General features: G+C 43.9%; 1 protein-coding gene across 1 annotated transcript; it reads right to left on the bottom strand.

Annotated features, from left to right (window-relative positions):
• Positions 1-1,029: 1,029 nt before the first annotated feature.
• On the bottom strand, positions 1,030-13,286 carry LOC145894732 (uncharacterized). The gene is made up of 3 exons (XM_082983379.1): positions 11,522-13,286; positions 1,783-1,925; positions 1,030-1,485 (listed from the first exon to the last, which is right to left on the bottom strand). The coding sequence occupies exons 1-3, from the start codon at positions 13,284-13,286 to the stop codon at positions 1,030-1,032; spliced, it is 2,364 nt and encodes a 787-aa protein (XP_082839505.1).
• Positions 13,287-18,805: the final 5,519 nt, after the last annotated feature.

The following is an 18,805-nucleotide window of genomic DNA, read 5'->3' as shown; positions in this document are numbered from 1 at the left end:
AACCGCTAGAGTGCGCAACACCCGTCGTGGCGAAACATTTTCAATGCCAATGTAAATGACTCGAGTGTGTGTGACATATGTATGAAAGAGAGAGTCAGTGGCGTGAGTCGGTACACGTACACAAAGCGAAACGAGAAATTGCACTGCGTCAAAGCTCGATTGCAACCCACCGGGCCCACAGAGAAAAATCTTTGGTCCTTGACGTGCCAGAACACCGAGGGGAGCCGAAAGCGCGGAAAGCATACACAAGTGAACGAACACAGCGAGAAAAAAGAAACAATCACAGTTGCGAGTTTGAAGAACAAACAAAGGTACGACAGAATATGAAATGTGAAGCTTAGTACGCTTGACCGATGCCAGGCAACAAATATTAGCGAGGAGAATTCTATGTACATCGTCTTCCGTGTCGCCGACGAGCATACAGCGCCATTTTACCAGTATTAAATGCAATTCTTTACCGAGGTAGTAGCGGTCATTTAACTGGTTGTGGCAGCGATTGTCGCAAAGCAGGTCCCATCGCTGGATGAAACACGCACCTCCGCAAATCGTTTTTCACAGTTTTCGACGCCGCGCCGAATGAGGCCATCACAGGTATATGCAGCACATCTTTGGTTTAAGGGGCAAAATGAAAATCTGGTATTCAAAATGAGCACGATAACAACGGTACAAATAGGAAAAAGGGGGGAATACTAAACGACCAAGGTAACGGTTGAAAAACACACCGCGGAACTTGATAACGGTGTAGATGAAGATATAAATACGTATAACTTAGGGCGGCAATGCACACTACGTGTTTATGTACAATTTGTCAATGGTAGTGAGCGAGAAAGGATAAAATGTGCAAAACATAATCTCCGATGTACGCACTGCGCCCATTTTCCTTTTTCTACTGTACGTTGGTTTTGGGAACTGACCAGTTAAAAAATGGGTTTTTACTGTTCAGCGTTTGTTTGTTTGTTTAGAGCAACGCTCAGTCTGCGTTTGCTTGACGATACTGACGCCAATTCCTGGGCTTGTTCATCGTCGAGGCTATCGCGGCGAAGCGTGCGACTGCTGTAAGTCAGGACACAGGAGTTGCTGCTTTGCTTGGTACGAGTGAAGGAGCCCGGAGGATGTGAGATGGGCCGACCCAAGCATCGGGTTCGACTGGGCGAGATTCTGCTGCTGTTGTTGCTGTTGGAGGGTGTGGTGATGCAGGGGGTGAGAAGACGAAAATGTTAGGTGAGATCCAGGAGCCATCAAATGGTCTCCTGGCGCGTTGCTGTACGACGAGCGAGGATCGTGGGCTACGTGATGCTCGAATCCTTGCTGTACGTGGAGGTTGCCGGCGACCGACGATGGGTGGTGGTCAGACGCAGGACTCAATGAAGAATTCTCCTTACACGATTCGTCGTCCTGCCACTTGTCCAAGCTGCGTCGGCGTGCGTTCATAAAAAAGTTGCTCACTGTTGTTACTTCCAGGCCGAGCTGTTGCGCGATTTGAACCTGTCAGTGGAAAATGCAAGTTTTTACGTTTTGAAAAAAGGCGAGGGTTGTGAAAAATGCTAATATTCTAATAGAAAAATGCTATATCTTTGGAGTCCTCCAACATATGTAATATACTTTGTATAAAGGTGAATAAATTGGTAGAAGTTCCTTAGATTTATAAATGTTTTTTTTTGCTTTCGAAATCTCTCAAACATATTGACCAATTTATCTCCAGGAGCGATTTATGTCCCCAAGTACCAGGAATTAATTTTAAGAAACTCGTTTTGTGCCAAAAATTGTGCTTGGATTACAAACCTGCATTTCTTTGGATGGTCGCTTGCTGTCTTTGAATATTGCGTGGAGGGTTCTGCGTTGAAGATCAGTGAAAACTAGACGGGGCTTCTTTGGAGCTGGGTTCTGACTTTCGCACGATTTTTCGTCTTCTTTCCGTTTGCAAGCTGCAATGAAACAGAAGGGTTAATATTGGGAAAAATGGGACTAAGTTATATCAGGAATTTTATTCTAAAATTTACATTCCTACTAATCCGAACTCCTTCTGAATGTGTGATGCGTATTTTTATAAAGGTATTTTTCTGTAATTGCAATGGGTGCGTTTATCTGTTGTTAGGTGGGTATTAGGTAGGGGAGAAAGTTTCTGAGGCGTTTCTCACACGTTCCTGCAATGGGAACTCAAAGAAACATGCAAAACAATTCGATCCGCTGTTGATCAGGGAAACGCATCGTAAAATTTTAATCAAGGAAAACATTGTTTTTGTCCAGAGCCAATTAGACCATTTCAATGACTTTTGTTAAATCGTGTCCTAAACACGTTGGCGGCGTTAAGTTGCGGCCCAAGTCCATTAGGGCTGAAAATAAGAAATTTACTGAACTTAGAAAGAAGAAATTTACTGAAGAAATTATAGGCCTGGCGAGAATGGCGAGTTGTACTGAAGATTGGTTTTTCGAAAAACAAAGACTATATATGTTTTGGCATCCATATGTTCTCGTTAATTTAAATAATTTTGTTTAACATTTTTTTAGCAGCGTTGCCTAATCGTGTTTATATCGTCATGTCCAAACATTTTTCTGTTTTTCAGTTTTCTATCACAATATTGGAAGTATTACCATGAGTATAGTGCCGAGTCTTGTTAACTTGTAATACTTTTAAACCGAATATCAACAGATGTAATCAGTGCTAGTGGAAAAAAACACCAAGTTACGACCAATCCATCAAATTTACAGCTCGCGAAATATCAAGAATCGTGAAGTGGGCGTCGGGATTTTAGTTCAACTACCTCAACTTTGTTTCAAAAACCAACGCACACGCAACTGATCAAAAAGGTTGCGCGCTGTATCTCGCCTCAGCGATCGCACCAATCAATTCTTCACGCAACACGCCGTTGATTTCTGGAGGGGCAAAGCGAGCGATGGCGATAATTGGCACACCACTGGATGGTAAAGGGCCTGGTATATACATTTCGCCGTCTTCATTTTCGTCCGCAACGCTGATCAGATTATCAAGGTCGCTGCTTGGGAATCGATCCCTCGCCTGCACCGTGCCAAATTTCCTTATAATCCGACCCTGAATTTCCCTCGTTCACTATTAGATCACCGACGACGTTATCAATTCCTCGGCGGAGCGAGCGTGTTTTCGCAAATTTTCCGTCGGCTATTTTCAATAATATTTTTGTTCGTGGCGGCACTGCTCTCTGCATAGTTATATTGGTGGGCCCCGGCGGCCATAACGCCGGGCCCGCGGCGCCCCGGTCTTAATCGAATCACGGCTGGGCGACCCGCAGTTCGGAGCGTGTTCTACATTGCGAAAATTGAAAAAGGGGCGACGAAAAATCAAGAAAATTCCCTCCCCCTTGTCTGCCCGATTTCGTCGTCTGACGTCTCTCGGTGACGTCATCGGGCAGGTTTGCTAGAAGGACGGGGTCGTGGAGCAGACGAACGCATTTGCGCCTCCGTATAATGGAAAAGGCGACAAACAGTTTAAAGGAAAGTGTGGATTTTTAGCTGCGTGATTTTCGGTCCCGTCCGCATTCCAAGTTCAAAGTTCCGCTTTAATGTCGTGCTATGCCGCTCTGGGCTTCAGCAAGGCGTCGGAATCCAATTACGCGAAGCCTATAAGCACCGCGCACTGGTGATTGAAAAGCTATTTTTCTGCTCAATTCCAGCGGCCTTTCAACGCGCTACGCCACTGCAGCAAGAATGCTGACATCTTGTAAATCTGATTTGCGTGGGGCATTAGCGACCTGGCCCGTCAGCAGGACGGTTCAAGGCAGGGTAACATGGACAGGCTTTTGTGGCCCGGCGTCCTTTTCATCCGGTTAGCAATTACTGGAATCCCGGCGGCACATGGTTGTAAATCGTTTTATTCGCTCGCCTATGTTTGACCACGACCTGTGGGGCCGTCGGCCCGCCACGCAGATACGGAACCCTGACGTGCAAAAAACCCTTGAAGAAAAATAACATGCATCGGGTTCGGCGTCACGGCAAGACCTTCCAGACTCATCTTAAACGAAAATAGGAGAGCAAGAAATGCGGCGAAAGTGTGCGGCGTGGCAGCCGCTCGGGACCTTAGGCCCTTGTTAGCGGTCTGCGCCCGGACAGCAGAAGGAAATGAACGAAAATACGACAGCGAAAATGCGGCAAAAAAGGCGTGGCGCAGTGCTGCAAGACGCGGCACAAGCAAGTGCCTGCGCTCATCAACCTGTGTGTCCCGTCTGCTGTCGTTGCACCGCAGCGGTTTTTGGGCAGGTTTGTGAACATATGCGCCGGTGTGTTAAGGCTTTCTCGGCACGCTGTTTCGTTTCGACGTATCTTAACGAGATAACTGCAGTCTGCGTGTGCGCTCCGCATGTGTCAAACACTTGTTTTACCTCTGAACCAATATGTATCCAGCGTATCAGGGCGCAGTTTATCAAAGAAGAACACGACGCCAAAGCAATGAACAAAGAAACTGATGGGGCCAAATATGCCAAAATCCAAATCCACGCTGATTACTTAACAAAGAAAGTTTGCCACAAAATTTGTTAAAAGAAACTATAACAGCTCCAAAACACTCATCTGATTTTGTTGACATAGAGACATATGTATATATACTCGTACATACAAACCTGCGTGTTTTACATTGCGAAAATTGAAAAAGGGGCGATGAAAAATCAATGTCTGAAAGCAACCATCTATTGTTATTATGATCTGTCAGAACCAATGCAGCATAATCGCCTACAAAAATTGCGACCACACGGGGGCGCTCCAAGACAAAATGCCTAGGCAAAACGTTAGGCGACTGAGGACATACGTATTGTTGCCCGTGATGTGTAACGTAATATTGCTGAGCAAACTACACAAAAATGAGAGTTTAACTTTAAAATACTACTTCAATAGCGAGCAAACATTTAGTTTCAAGCTGTTGTTAATTCTGCTTCGGAAGGATGCGGAGCCAGTTAAAACGTTAGTATTTACGCGTGTTTTAGAGGCGTAAAAGGTAAATAGGTTACGTGGTTTGTTGTAGCACACAAGGTTCGCCTCACCGCATTAGCAATCTTGACCCATTCCAATAAGAGGAACGCGGATTTTTTATTTATCTGATGCACTCGGATAAGCCATTATCAAAATGGGACATGAAAAGCGCGTATGGGGCGCATGCATTTTCCCGGCGCGCATTATCAGGCTTTTGTAATGCCGCGCAAACACAGAGATTCGTCACCAGCAACGGCCAAGCTACCGGCAGGCTTTGTTTTCAGCTTTAATTCCGCGCTTGTTCCAATGAAGGGGACCCTCGACCGGGAAATAACACATCTGGTGCCCGCCGAGCGGCACTCGCGCATCTGCCGCGCAATCGCGCGTATGTGCGCGCACGCTAACGCACCAGCGCGTGTGTGCGCTTGTCTAAAGCCGTGCTAAACATTTGTAAGCAATTGCGGTTTTCCGATGCAATATCTTTCCCGACATCCTAGAGTCCAAGGCAACGTTTCAATTATCCTTATGCTAGTTGGATAGGGCTTCAGCACGGTTTTCGCCTTTCCTCGGCTGCAAATATGTTGCATCACAAACGCCACCAATGCAATTTAGTTTCGTTTCAAACATTAAACAGTTCTGGTCACGTTACGACAAACCACTGGCGAAACTGACGCCTTCGCTCTATTTCAAAATAAAAGACAACAAGAGGTATTTTTTGCGTGTTTGGGTAATAATTTTTAAGTTAACTTTAACACTCGAAAGACTGTCTCTGAAGCGAAAATACTTCGTGATTCTGACCTTAAAACGGCACTAGGGAAAATGTATTAAGTGGTGAATTTTTCCCTTTGTCTGTAAAAAAGAAAAATTACAAACAAATAGGGAAGTTTCAACTGAGGGAGAAACCTTGTCATAAACTTTAAAACAAGACACTCTTAACTGTGGCAAGAACACACAAGTTCTCGAACGACAGAAGCCATGCATTGAAATCGAATGCTTCTGTGCCGTCAGCATCTTTTACTCGAAGACAGAAAAAAATTAGAACCACATATTCTTCTTTTCAATAACCTTCCTGAAACAGCAAATTGTTTTTCAAACTAGTTTGTGCAGTCAAATGTTTACGTTCTAATTCACTTCTGGGCCTTTGTCTACAATCATTACAGCATATATCTTTTATATAAATGAGATTATTTTAATCAGCACTCGGCGAGAAACGAAAACGAGAGAATGCCAATCGATTGGTAATGTATCTTTCAGACGGCTTTTCCACTACAAAAGGGTTTGTTGAAGCCGCGCAAATGATCAATACTATTTACGCCGTGTTGTTTGTTTTCAGACTCTAAAACACATTGGATTGCTTTGCGGACTAAAAGAAATGCGCCTGTCGTGACCGTGGCCCGTCATGACCTTGGGATTTACTCTTTACTTTGTCACAAAAATGGTTGTTGTTTTTCAAACAGGATATAACATGCGTTGTTTATACTTAAGATTTCATATCTGCTTAATTTCCAATCTTTATTTACGGTAAAGTTGGATGTAGTCGCACCGCAATGCGACAAAACTTCTTCATAAAAAAAACAAAATGGCGTCCGATCGAATCCCAAGATTTCGCGCAAGACGTTGTTCAGCGGAGAGATGCAAAGCGTGTTTCACGATATGAAATCGAACGTACGATAAATTTAAATAAACATAATATCGAAAAAATACATTTTCAATGCACCGACCACTGTGGCCAAGTCGCATTAGTTCGCGGGTCATTTCTTTTGCTGTTTCGCAAATCGTTCGTGGCGTTTATTTGCCACAAAATTTGATTCCTGTTTGGTTTGGCGCATTAACACTGCGAATTATCTGTTGAAAGGGAAGTATCATTCATTTTATGTTGGATTGCAACAAAATTAGGCATATTTTGTTCAAAGCTTTTTTGTTTTTCGCGGACCTGGCATTTGGCAAAAACAAAAATTAGGGTCATAAGACAAATAATTCACGCCAAAATAGAAATTCCGAAATAAAAGCCCTTCGTCCCTTTTCAATTTCGGGGTCAGTAATTAAATTCAAATAAACATTTCCAGGAAAAACCATCAATCCTGCTTTTTAACTCCATTACAAATGTTAGGTGATTTCGTTTCGTATTGAGGATGCACGGAGAAAATTTGCCGGGGAGATAAAATATTATTTATTTATGTTATTTATTTTTCACCCACGCCAAAGCAACAGGGTTTTTTTAACAGCGTGAAAATTTTTCAAACAAGATTTTGCCTAACTTTTATCTCCACCCAATTCTTGGGCGCTTTAGTGTTGCCGGATTCTATTTCACTTTTTCGCCGTTCGGGTTTAGCGTTGAGTGCTGGCGAAAATTTGAAACTGTCGACGCAAACTTATCGCGACAAAACGTCGTGGGTTCCAATTTTGTTGCGTCACATCAGCCGCGGGTCCTGGTAAAGCGAGAGACACCCGACCGCTGCTCAAAGCAAACACTTGAACCAGCCATCAAAGCGCAATAAAGGACCCACTCGTCGGAATGGGCCAGGTCGGAAAAGTTAAAATTGCCGCCGCGCAGCTTGTAACGTGCGTGATTTCATATGATACAGAAACCGTTCTGTTGGCTGGAGAGGCTTGAAACACGCCGGTATTTTTTAAACTACGACATCGTTAACGCTATACACTGGCTTCTGGTCAGGCGTTTCTGTATGCACGTTCACCACTGTAATAAACTTAATTTTCGGATAAATTGTGGGTTTATGAAATACGCATTTGTAAAGACACATTGCTAATCTTAAACCGTCCACATATCGTCGAAAACAGTTTTTATCGCTTGCCATCATTTCATAAGTAAACTTATGTAAATCTAGTTTGTTAAGGTTTATCACCGCTTGTTTTGTCAGCCATGCATTATGATATTTATAAAGGCATGTTAGGCTTTTGTTTATACTTTATAGTCTGTATTGCAGTTTCTTAGTTTATGGAAAAATAAAAACTTATCATCAATTGGATTTTATGGACAAAATATTACAGGAAACAATACAATCGAGATTCACGCTTTTAGAATTTTTTTAAGTCAATTTAAACGCGCGTTTATAATATTTATGATTATACACATAAAGGTTTCGCTTCATTCGGGTTTGAAACGAGTTCAAAAAGGCCAGGCGCGCAAGCCCTTCGCCACTAGTGCTAACAACCATATCAGGTTAATTGCTCTTTCCAATCGCTCTCACTCCGGAGCGGTAGCGTTTCTCCGCGTTGTTTCTTTATGATCTCACGCCAAACCAAACTCCATCTGTCGACAGCGCATCAGGGCCATTTTCATTATAGGCCCGCGCGAGCAAGACCGAAAGCGAGGCGGTAGGCGGCACGGGCCCTCCGGATCACGCTCGTCCGGGGTCCCATATGCATGCATCGAAGTAGAAAGTAACGCATTCCTGCTATTGATTTTTGGCGGACCCTCGGGGAATCAAGGCTCTCTGCAAGTGCTGTGGAATTGCATTGGCCGTTCGCCCACAGCGGCTGAGTTTGGTTTTCAACTATTCGCCTCTCGCTTCTTGTGACGCCATGCGCTCACCGCGTACGCCTTTGAACCTGAGTGAGAATGGTTGCATTTTCCCGTACTTTTGGTTCTAGTTTTCGAGGCAGTTCTGGTTGCCGGCAACATCCCGGGAGCGTCGTAAACCCCATTGATGTTTATGCTCGAGTACACTCAGATTGCCACAATTAAATACATCGCACTTGCCCAGCAGGTAATTGAATTAAACTGCTGGCTTGGCCCGTAGCACCTTGGAACAGGCGAAACGGGGTTCCATAGACCAAAACATTTTTGTAAAACGGACTACGTCTATTCGGAAAATTACTGGATTTCAGGAGTTTCTATCAGGAAATGCACATAATCAAAGTCAACGGTTACGCGAAGGAAACCGTTTCACAAAGATTAGGTAAAACACAAATTGCATTTTGAACGATTCCGTGACTCCTCGGTTTGTTTCGTAAACAAGGATCACTATACGGGATGTAAAATTAGATCAGAACCAAGCAGCCATTCTCGATGCTGAATGATGTGATTGCTAGGATTGCGACGATTAGTTGCACATTACCTGGAATATTTACCTTCAAGTGTTTTGATCAAAAAATGGTTCAGAAATTTTGTCATATCTACAGTTTACATATTATGAGCTGGGCAAGGGTGGTCCGATCGGTCCACAAAGGATTCCTTTCAAACCGCAGTTAACATAACAATATTCACAAATCATCATACATTTCTCTAATAATTTTAGTTGCATTTATTTAAATTTTTAAATAGGCCTCACAGTTTGTATTTTTTTGAGCAGGTAAATCATATGTTGTCTTTGACTCTCATTGATCGTACACACTTTACCTTTTTTCGGTGAACCTAACTTTTATATTTGCGGCCAACCAACTTTCATTAAAATACCTTTGAAGCTCCGGACGCTCACAAACTTAGATCACCGTGAGCTAGACCAAGTTACAGCATATATTAGTGGGAACTTTGATCGCTTAAATTGACTGAAAAAATGAAAGTAGACAATTCGTCGTCATGGTAAACACGAATTTTCAATTCCAATTTTAAAGAAGGCGGTTTTCAAAGGATTTTAAAAGCTAGGTTTTATGTCCTGAGATTTCCAAAGCACAGGATTTTCTACTTAGAAGCCGAGACAGGGTCACGAGAAAGTGATTGCCACGCGTTACTCATTTAACTTTTTCAGTGCATGACGTCAGGCTGTGGATTGCGGGACGCGTAATGGCTGCGCGCTGTTAGGCCGCTCGCCGATGCTTGTCCGAAAAATCGATAGCAGTACGCGTGCGGCAGGTGCCACTTTCAGAAGAAATAAGACTTTTCGGCCACAGGCAGATGCGAATGTCGCCCGTCTAATCCTCAGCCCGATGTTCAAATCATGCAAACAGGCAAAAAGGTCCCCACTTTCTCCCCAAAAGGAGAAATAATCCCTAAAAGGACTATTTCCAAGGATTTTTTGTAGGCAGAGATTGCCAAGAATTTGTTTGTATACGCAGCGTGAGATTGACATTGTGTTTGTTCGTTCTGTATCCTTATCAAATTGTGAGCAACTTGGGGCATTCTACACGATTGCATGTTGTGGCCAACCAATTTTGCAACACCCAGGGTAAAATCATTAAACTTTGAATTTTCCTGTTCTTATTTATATTCGCGTTTCTTCAAGGAGTTACAGGTCAAGTTACATTCCATTGCTTTATCCCTTGATTCTTCTAACGACAGAAAGACAGTATTAACCAGATATTAACGCAAGTAAAATAGCCGGTATTTTTGCTATGTTTTTGTTGCCCTAAATTTATGTATTACCATCATCATAGAATAATTGACCAGAAGCCAGTAATGCATTCAAGTTAAAATTGAATTCTTTTGGACATAATACTTATTATGGGGCGCGCCGTAAATGCATGAAACATCGCAAACAAGTGACACGCTCCATTAAGGTTCGGATAACATGTTACTCAAGGTGGTAGAGAAATAAGACGTGTAGAAAAAAACCGTAATGCATTAGGCACGTGCAGGCGACGAGCTGTTTACAGCCAATACCGTGTCGTGTCGTGCGCTGGGAGGCCATGCGGGGATTAGGACTAGCAGTGCTTCATTATGCGGCGTACGCCAATGCCCAGGAGACCACACGGCAACATAGACCGGCCACTAACCTCCACATGTCATTAGCGACGAACATACGCTGCTGACCAGCGGTTCGTGGACGCAATCACTGCGCTGTGGGCCACTCTCGCTCATTTTTGTTCTCGCGGCACGATTTCCCATCTGCCGTAATTAGACTGTGTCGCAGTAATGACTTGCCGCATGGACGAACACGAGGGACCTGCTGTCCTTGCATTCGTACAGTATGATTGCTCCAAGTTCGAGCCAAAGTGGGATTCAAAATGGCAGGGATGGTTTCGGTTTATAAAAGCATGCGTGAAAAGCTGCATTATTGGCAAAAACTGAAATGTTATTTACTTGGAATATCTGTAATATGTTTTTCAGAATGACGAAAAGGTATTCAAGAAACCAAAACTTTCCCAAGCGCTTTTCGTCACTGCTTTGACAGATCGACAAGCGCCGGTATTGAGCGCGCTTAGGCGGAATTACAACTTTCCCACCCAAATCAATCGCTTCCGACGCACGCCGCATTCTCGGTAAAAACGTGCGCGTTTTCTCCCACTGTCGCCGTCACAACGCAAAAATGATCGTTAATTTCAATCGATTAGTTCGAGTACACTACACATTGACTGTGCGCGATTTGCACGACCAAGCAAATTGGCCGAAAGGCGTTGACTGCATTATCTACTATTCGATTGTTTGACGAGTAAAGTTGGAGAAGAGTAGCTTTCGCTTGTCCGAAATAAACGTCGCAAAACTTTACGTTTACATTTGCAAAAATCAAGAATAGTAAGCGCACTGCTTGGTAAAACTAATGTCTATAACACATTTCAGTTTAAACATATTTTGCGACAACCTAACTCTCCAACCGAGCGTAATTAAAATAAAATAAAAACTTTCCGTTTAACAACATAAAACAAAACAAAAAGGAACAAAAATAAAAAAAGAGGTTCGGAAACTTACACTCACCGGCCAAACGCAGCGAGGACATGCGCTGGAATTCCGGCTCTTGAAGCCATTTCCACATTCGTCTGAATGTCTCCCTCCCACTCTTCAGCTTCGACCACGGCTTGGGGTTGCGCAGGAGATCGGAAAGGGTTCCTTGGCTGCGACACAAAACTCGTTGGGCGAAGATCGCTTGCGGGATGCTGTATCTCTTCAACTCCTGGGTAATTTTGGATGCCACCTCCTTGGTGTTCACCTCTTCTACTTGCTGCATTCTGGATGAGCTCCCTCCTCCTCCTCCTGCGCTTCCTGAGTTTCCAGAGCTGGAGGAACGATCCTGCGCCGAGCGGGTTTTCGGTGGATCGAGTGAACATTGGCCCGGGTGGCCGGAGCGGTGGTTCCTTCGCTCTGGAGCTGGGGTGACTGGAACATTTGACGCGAAATCGTGGATGGTGTTCGGGTACTGGTGGGTGAAAGCTCCCGGATGTGGAGGGAATACCGGACCGCTTTGAAAAGGCACCGGAGCTTCGTTGCACGGTTCAATGCGACTGAACATGTGCGGATCGTAATGGTTGGGCGTCTGAGTTGGTTGTATTATGTTAGACGGCAGTATTTTGTTATAATGAGACAAACCCACTGCCGCGGCAGCAGCTGCATGGTTGACTGCATCCAGAGCCACTTGTGACTGCATACCGCGACTAGACTGAGCAAGTCCGTTGAGCAGCATGCGGTTGGACAGCGGTGGTAAACTATGGCCCATTCCGGCCATTTTTGAGTTTTCTTGCTGCATGAGCGTTGCGTAGTTGTTGCCGTTGCTGGCTGGGATGTATTTGTCAGAAACAGTCGCAATGGGTGGCAATGGTTGCAGCGGTGTCAAAGTGGCGTAACTTGGCCCGTCGTTACCCGAAGCGTTTGGTGGAGCGGAGCTATCCACCGGTTGGGCGGTAGTGCTGGAAAGAGACGGCTCGGAACGAAAGAATGCTTCAACCGATCCAGAAGTTTCAACAGGCATGAGGTTGCTGATGTCGTCTTGCGGCGTCGTTCTGCTGTTCGTGGTGGTGAAGGGGTTGAAGTTGCGCGAAAACGGATACATGATGTCCACGTTGTCGCTTTCGGTTTTCACTGAAAAATCCTCAGGGCCGTCAACGGACTTCTCGTCCTCCTTTTTAGCTTTCGCTTCTGAGGAGACAGTGTTTGCGGAGAGATCTTCCAAATCACCAATTTCGCCTCGCTTGTCTGCTTGCACAAAGCTGTCACAACTGTCATTGGCAGCTACGCAGTGGCCCTCTTCGTCCTGCTGGATTTCTTTCAGTTCCTGCTGCCCGTTGTCGCGTCTTAGCAAGGCGTCTCCAATAGGTGGCAAGTAGCTCGGGGAATGACCCCGGCCCTCATCGCCACGTTTATCTTTGTCTGCCGAACTGGAGTGCAGGGAGTTGCAATCTTTGAAAACCTGAAGACCTTGGACGTCCGCCGGCGGAGTGGCCGAACCCTGCCGTTCCGGAAAAGCGTTGTGAACGGAGTAGTTGGGCTCGTACCCGGGGTGGTAGATGTGGTGATGGTAGTGCTCGTGTCTGTAGTACTGCTCGGCGCTGTGGTGATGGTGGTGATGCAAGTGGCTGAATCCGTGGAATTCTCCAGGAGCAGTCGTCGCCATTGATCCGGAAAGTTCCGAGTGTTGCTGGGCACCCGAGTACTGAATTGGTTCCTGGTGTTGCCTGTTGCTCGCACCGGCTGTGCTGGTGGGTTTTTCCCAAAGCTGGGTGGCCGCGAATAGCGTTGGCATAAACCTGACTTATGAACGCCAGGAAGTGTGCTTTTCAGCTATCAATGGGTTGTGTGTAAATGCCTATTAACGGGTAAGGACTCGAGTTATCTAAAACCTGTTTGCCAATAAAAGATATTTATGTCAACGGTTTTATATCACACATGTACTTGTTTATCGCAAGCTATTCTTAATCAGACTATTTCCATCCAATAGTTGGTTTCACTTTTTGCGTTGGATTCAATATATTTTTATACTTCATTCTGTAAGTTAAGTACCGGGGTTTCGGAGAAATTTCCAATACAAAACAGTGTTTCGGGCAAAACAGATAGTGGTGTGGAGTAATGTAAACACTGCGTCGAAAATCTCTTTCGTATTAAAACTGCTTCGTATTTATTTTAGGAGCCGAAATTCGAAACAAAATTCTGCGACAATCTGGCGGAAGACACAAAACAAGTTTGCCTTCTTTTTGGCTGTCTCGAGTTTCTTTTGAAACTTTTTAAATTTGCTTCTGTTTAGCTTTTAAGTGCGCCTAATAAAAGAAGCTCTATATGCGGCGCTACTTGCTTGATGTCCCCGACCAACGATCCTTACATTGGGCACTTGAAAACCTGACAAGATCTCTTCGGGCCGAGGTACATCTTCACTCTAATTGGGACTTCAAAGCGAATTAACTCACTACGACAGAATGTTTATCGGCTAAAATAATTGAACTTAAACTGAAAGTGGTGCGAAAGAATTAACTTGAACATTAGTTATTTTTTCGCACACGCATATGATTTAAAACTTATCATCCAGTAAAAACAGTATCTTACATTAAAATAAAGCTAGGATAAACATACATGAGTTATAAATATGCTACACATTGGCGAAATAGTCATATTTTAGTTTTTACCCTTTCACGCAATATCGACTTCCAAAACTACCGAAAAAAAAACAGTAAAGAATTAATAACCAAAAACATCTCCCAGCGCAACTCGATTCCGACTACAATTTCTCTCTTATGCCGTTGCCCTCGCCAACTGTAAGGCAAATATACACGCTTCCGCCACCTGCCTCGCCTCTCTCTTCAAACCCTGGAATGGGAATGACGAGGGGCTCGTGACGGCCCAAGCATCTGGCGTCTTTTTTCCGCAACCCTCGCTTGTTCTTTCCCTCAGTTTTCGCCAGGCGCTGGTGTGGAGCGGGCGGACGGCTTTGGAGAACCCCGCGAGCACGCGTTTATTTTACATCGGCCCGTCGCTCATTTCGCCTTTGTAATCACTGATTACCGCCTTTTGCGGTGGCGGCCCCGGCGTCCCCGAAGGACGAAGAGCGACCGCTCGGGCGCGATGAACGAAAATTCGGTCTTGAAAAGTGTATAAAATTCGCGCGGCCTACAGGGGTAACTAAAACGTAAGTCACAAGCAGAGGAACCTCATCACTGAGATGCCGCTAATAATAAAGCAGGAATCGTCTTGTAATCCCGGCGGCATTTCAATCTGATTTCGATGCGCCAAGTCGAGTACCTGAGTTGCGTTGATTAATTACACACCCTGTGGCGGCGCCATGCGTAGATGACATTTAAGTTATTAGTTCGCAAAACACTAATAACCAAAACTGCTCTACCCAATGCTGTTTGAAACTCCCTAATCCTGTTAAATTCCCATCTGAGCGGTGAAAACTGCCCAAGAAAATTTTGTTAGAAAATAAATTATGGCGTTTTAGTTTTTTTACCAGGCACCCATGGTTTGGTTGTACGCCAGCTAGTAAGGAATATGTAGCAATTATGAGCCCGTTGTAACATCTGTAACCTCATCAATGTAATTTGTACCAAACCATACTGTTTTTTTCGACATCACTTTTTATCTTTTATAGTTTGTATACCGATTTTTCGCAATATAGCAGAGGAAAGCGGTTGTGTGACTTTACAATATGTACACAAGCCAAATCACCTTTCTTCTGTGTATACCGTGTGCCTCCAAGCACTTGAAATGCGAAATTGAATTCTTTGTCCATTTTAATAAGAGAATTTGGCTTGACGCGAAGCCTTCCCAAAGCAAATAATTTGTCATATTTTAAATGATTTCTCGTAACATTTCCATTCAATGGTGAATACACACGTTTTCAGTTACATATCCCTGCAGTGGGTGTACTTATATAACTGAAGTCTCACAAGCAGGTCATATAAATGGCAAACTGGAACTATAAGTGTCCCACCCCTGACCCTTGTGAGAATCCACGCGTCGTGCGAAAATGAACTGGTCAATTTGTCCGAAAGACGTCGTGCTCGCCGGCGATTTCAGGGCCGATTGCTTTACGATAAGTTGTATTGAAGAGGCGAGGCCGGACGGATCCAGCGACAAGGGCTTTATCGCTCGACGGACGGGCATATGTTTCACGGCCGTCGAACAGCGCACTGACATATGGCGACTCGGTGACGTTTCTACGCCACGCGAGCATTTGGGACAGAAATACACACTGCGACATCGGTTCGAGATGTGTGTTACTGATGGTATTGGAAGTAACACACGAAGGCGATGATTTAAAGCGTTCTGCCACCCGTGTTGATGTTCTGTACATACAGGTTTCAATTCCTTTTTAACATAGGAAACATGTTGCTGATGGGGTATATTTGTTGTGGCAACTAGGGGCATGAGAATGGGAAAATTAAAATACAGTTCTCCGTCCAAACCTTCCGACTTGTGACTTTGGGGACATGGATCTCAAAACATGAGATCAAAAAATTTTTGTTATAAATAAAACTAAAAGCGGATATTTGAAACTGCAATCTCGTCGTTCGGATCAACTCAACCTCACAACGCCATATCGAAACTGACTATTGCTTACAAAACAGCGTTATACGTTTTCCACCCATCGAAAGTATAATTATATTTGGGAAAACGAGCAGTCATTCCAGCATTTCCCGAACTATTCAAACATCGTCGAATGAACCACAATCGTCCGAAACAATCAACAAAACAAACCAACTGAAATCGGCCTAATTGACCTAATTCGGTCAAGGCGTGTGAGCACAAAGACAGAGAGCGGTGGTGATGGAAAGCAATCAAACCAGTGGGAAACACCATATGTTGACTCAGTTCGTTCACCACCAAGAGAACATTGGGAAGTGACACACGACCGCAGAGGATGGCAACGGCAACATTGCATTAAAGCCGCCTTTGGCACGCGGAGCTCTGTGTGATGCCGGATTCTTATGGACTCACTGTCTGGAATCCGACGTGATTGCAAGATTACGTTAAGCTCCTCATAAAAATGTTGGCCTTCATTTTAGCGCGCGCCTGTTTTCCTTCTGCCTTGTTTGTGTATTGCGTCTGTTGCTTTTGGGCCTCTTAGGGTTATTTCTCGCTTGATTCTCTCAGTGAACAGTCAAAGTAAATACCAAGTTGTGGGTTGTTCGTACAATCCTCATGTACACTGGTACTGTTCGACTAAATCTTAAAGTGAAATTAATATAACTAATATCTTTAATATAAACAAGATAACCCATACAATGGTAGACAACTTCATGCTACAGACGTTTCGATTGTTTTCTACAATCGATTTCAGTGTGCAATTTTGGCCATCTTGTTTCTATTTAAGATATATAACACCGTCAGTTATGTTCATAATTAATATATTTCGTCACCACTTAGCAGCGCTAACCCATTCCTGTAGTCTTTTCTAACAATTTAAATTGGCAAAAACCTTCTAGTAAACAGGTTATTAAGGAGAAATGCTCTTTTCCAGGTATTGTTTAACAATTTCCTTTAAATAAAAGCAGGTAACTAAATAAAATAACTATAGTACGATGGATGTTTTCTAAAAACTGGCAATAAAGCAATTACGGTTTAAAAATGTACCATGGCGGCTATTTAATATCCATCAACAAATAACAGATTTGCTTTATAACCAAACGTGACGCGTGGGTCTTAAATGGGCTCCTGTGTAAACAAAGCCTCTGGCAAGCGGTGATTTAAAAATCTCTTTAAATCGAATGGGGGCTTTTATTAAACTGATGCTTCAGGTATGAAAATTACCCCGTACCTGTTATAATTAAAGTGGGGTTTTAAATCACCTTCTTACTTGACTTACATCTATATACAGAAAGTTTTCAACAGATTTTTTTCACCGACAGAAATACAATATGGACTTTTTATTCAATCATCACCAGAAAATTACATTCGGCAAGTTTGGGAAGTTCGAAGATTGCTTGTAATGGGACAATAAATAACAGAAAACACAAAGTTAAACAGGCTTCGGACAGACAGTATATTATAAGTAAACACCCAATTCAACCACATTAGTGTAACAGTATATTGACTACATATTTCTTCGGCCGCATTTGTGACAATTCATATTTTTATTAAAATACGCGCATTCTCGCAGTAGTTGTGTCATAATACCCATCCTCTATTTTGAAATGTTTTTTACGCAATGTTGCATTGTGGTGGAAAGCAAACACGACACGTGCACACATGCATAATCACCCATGGCGCAAGCTGTGAATGTCAGCTTTCTGGCCGGGGGGTGCAGCCGAATCTTTTATTTTCGACTAATTCCATCCTATTTCGATGGATGAACGTCATCATGATGAATTGTTGTGTGGTCCACCAGGTGCATTGACGCGACGACCTGTTCCCTAGCAACGTCGTACCCTGATTTTCGTGGTGTTCCACCTTATCGAGAAAATAATTGGTCGCACGAAATTGGGAGCTTGAAGCAGGCATGTCATGCCGCAGGTGATATTAAAAACATATTTTTTTGTTAAATTTAGCAGTGAAGTTGTTTTATGCGGTCTGATCTTGTTGAAAAGGTCGAAACGATCAATGCAGGATCAAAGTATAGAGTTTAATATGCCTGTCCGTCATTTTTAATTCATGAATAATCATTTTTTCAAAAAAAGGAACTATCAGGGTTAACTTTGTTTTTTTTTACATAATAAGGAGGAACTTGAACGTTCTGAATCCAATGAACACAGATACACCAACGATAGACATTGCCTTGTACTACGTCAGCAACGTAGAATTGAATCCCTACTTCTCGCCCCATTATTGCGCGTACACCATAGTGACGTCACATTGGGGCCTGGTGGGCGACAGCGGCCCTGGTCACGTGACCGGGCGGGCGCAGCGCAGGCGATGCGTAATGATATTAGGCTTTGTTGGAGTCCATCTGCTGTGCGCTCGGCATTGAGGCGCGGTGCTGTTTTGTTTGCGCAAGAGCACGCGTGGCCCCTAACCGAAGGACAATGGAGCCGAGCGGCTGCGAGACTATTCGGGAACGAGGTTTTCGCTTGGCAACAAAGAGCAACCCCGAATCGGAGGCATCTGGACCCCGGCAGCTTCCCGCTGTTCATTTGACGTGCGCTAAATATGTCCGGCTACTATACCGGTCTTTTTAATGAGGCCAATGCTGCGTTGTTAAGATTTGCACACTTCCGACGGGCGTTCAATGCACAATAAAATACGCGAAACAATAAACTTGTTGCTCTCGTAACTTCGTCAGATCATCTTCATTTTTCGAAACATTCCAAATTACCCAGAAAAGCTGATCGAAAT

Source organism: Ascidia mentula, chromosome 3 (genome assembly GCF_947561715.1).
Source record: "Ascidia mentula chromosome 3, kaAscMent1.1, whole genome shotgun sequence".
Taxonomy (NCBI): domain Eukaryota; kingdom Metazoa; phylum Chordata; class Ascidiacea; order Phlebobranchia; family Ascidiidae; genus Ascidia; species Ascidia mentula.
The sequence above is the reverse complement of the archived record's forward strand: the minus strand, read 5'-3'. Positions and strand labels throughout refer to the sequence as shown.

Bases quoted from the DNA above. Each gene is read 5' to 3' on its own strand.
- LOC145894732 (XM_082983379.1), bottom strand. From the start codon at position 13,286: ATGCCAACGCTATTCGCGGCCACCCAGCTTTGGGAAAAACCCACCAGC. The intron at 1,926-11,521 runs GTAAGTTTCCGA...GTTTCATTGCAG, and splicing joins GCTGCGTTTGGCCGGTGAGT to CTTGCAAACGGAAAGAAGAC. The intron at 1,486-1,782 runs GTTTGTAATCCA...TTCCACTGACAG, and splicing joins GACCATCCAAAGAAATGCAG to GTTCAAATCGCGCAACAGCT.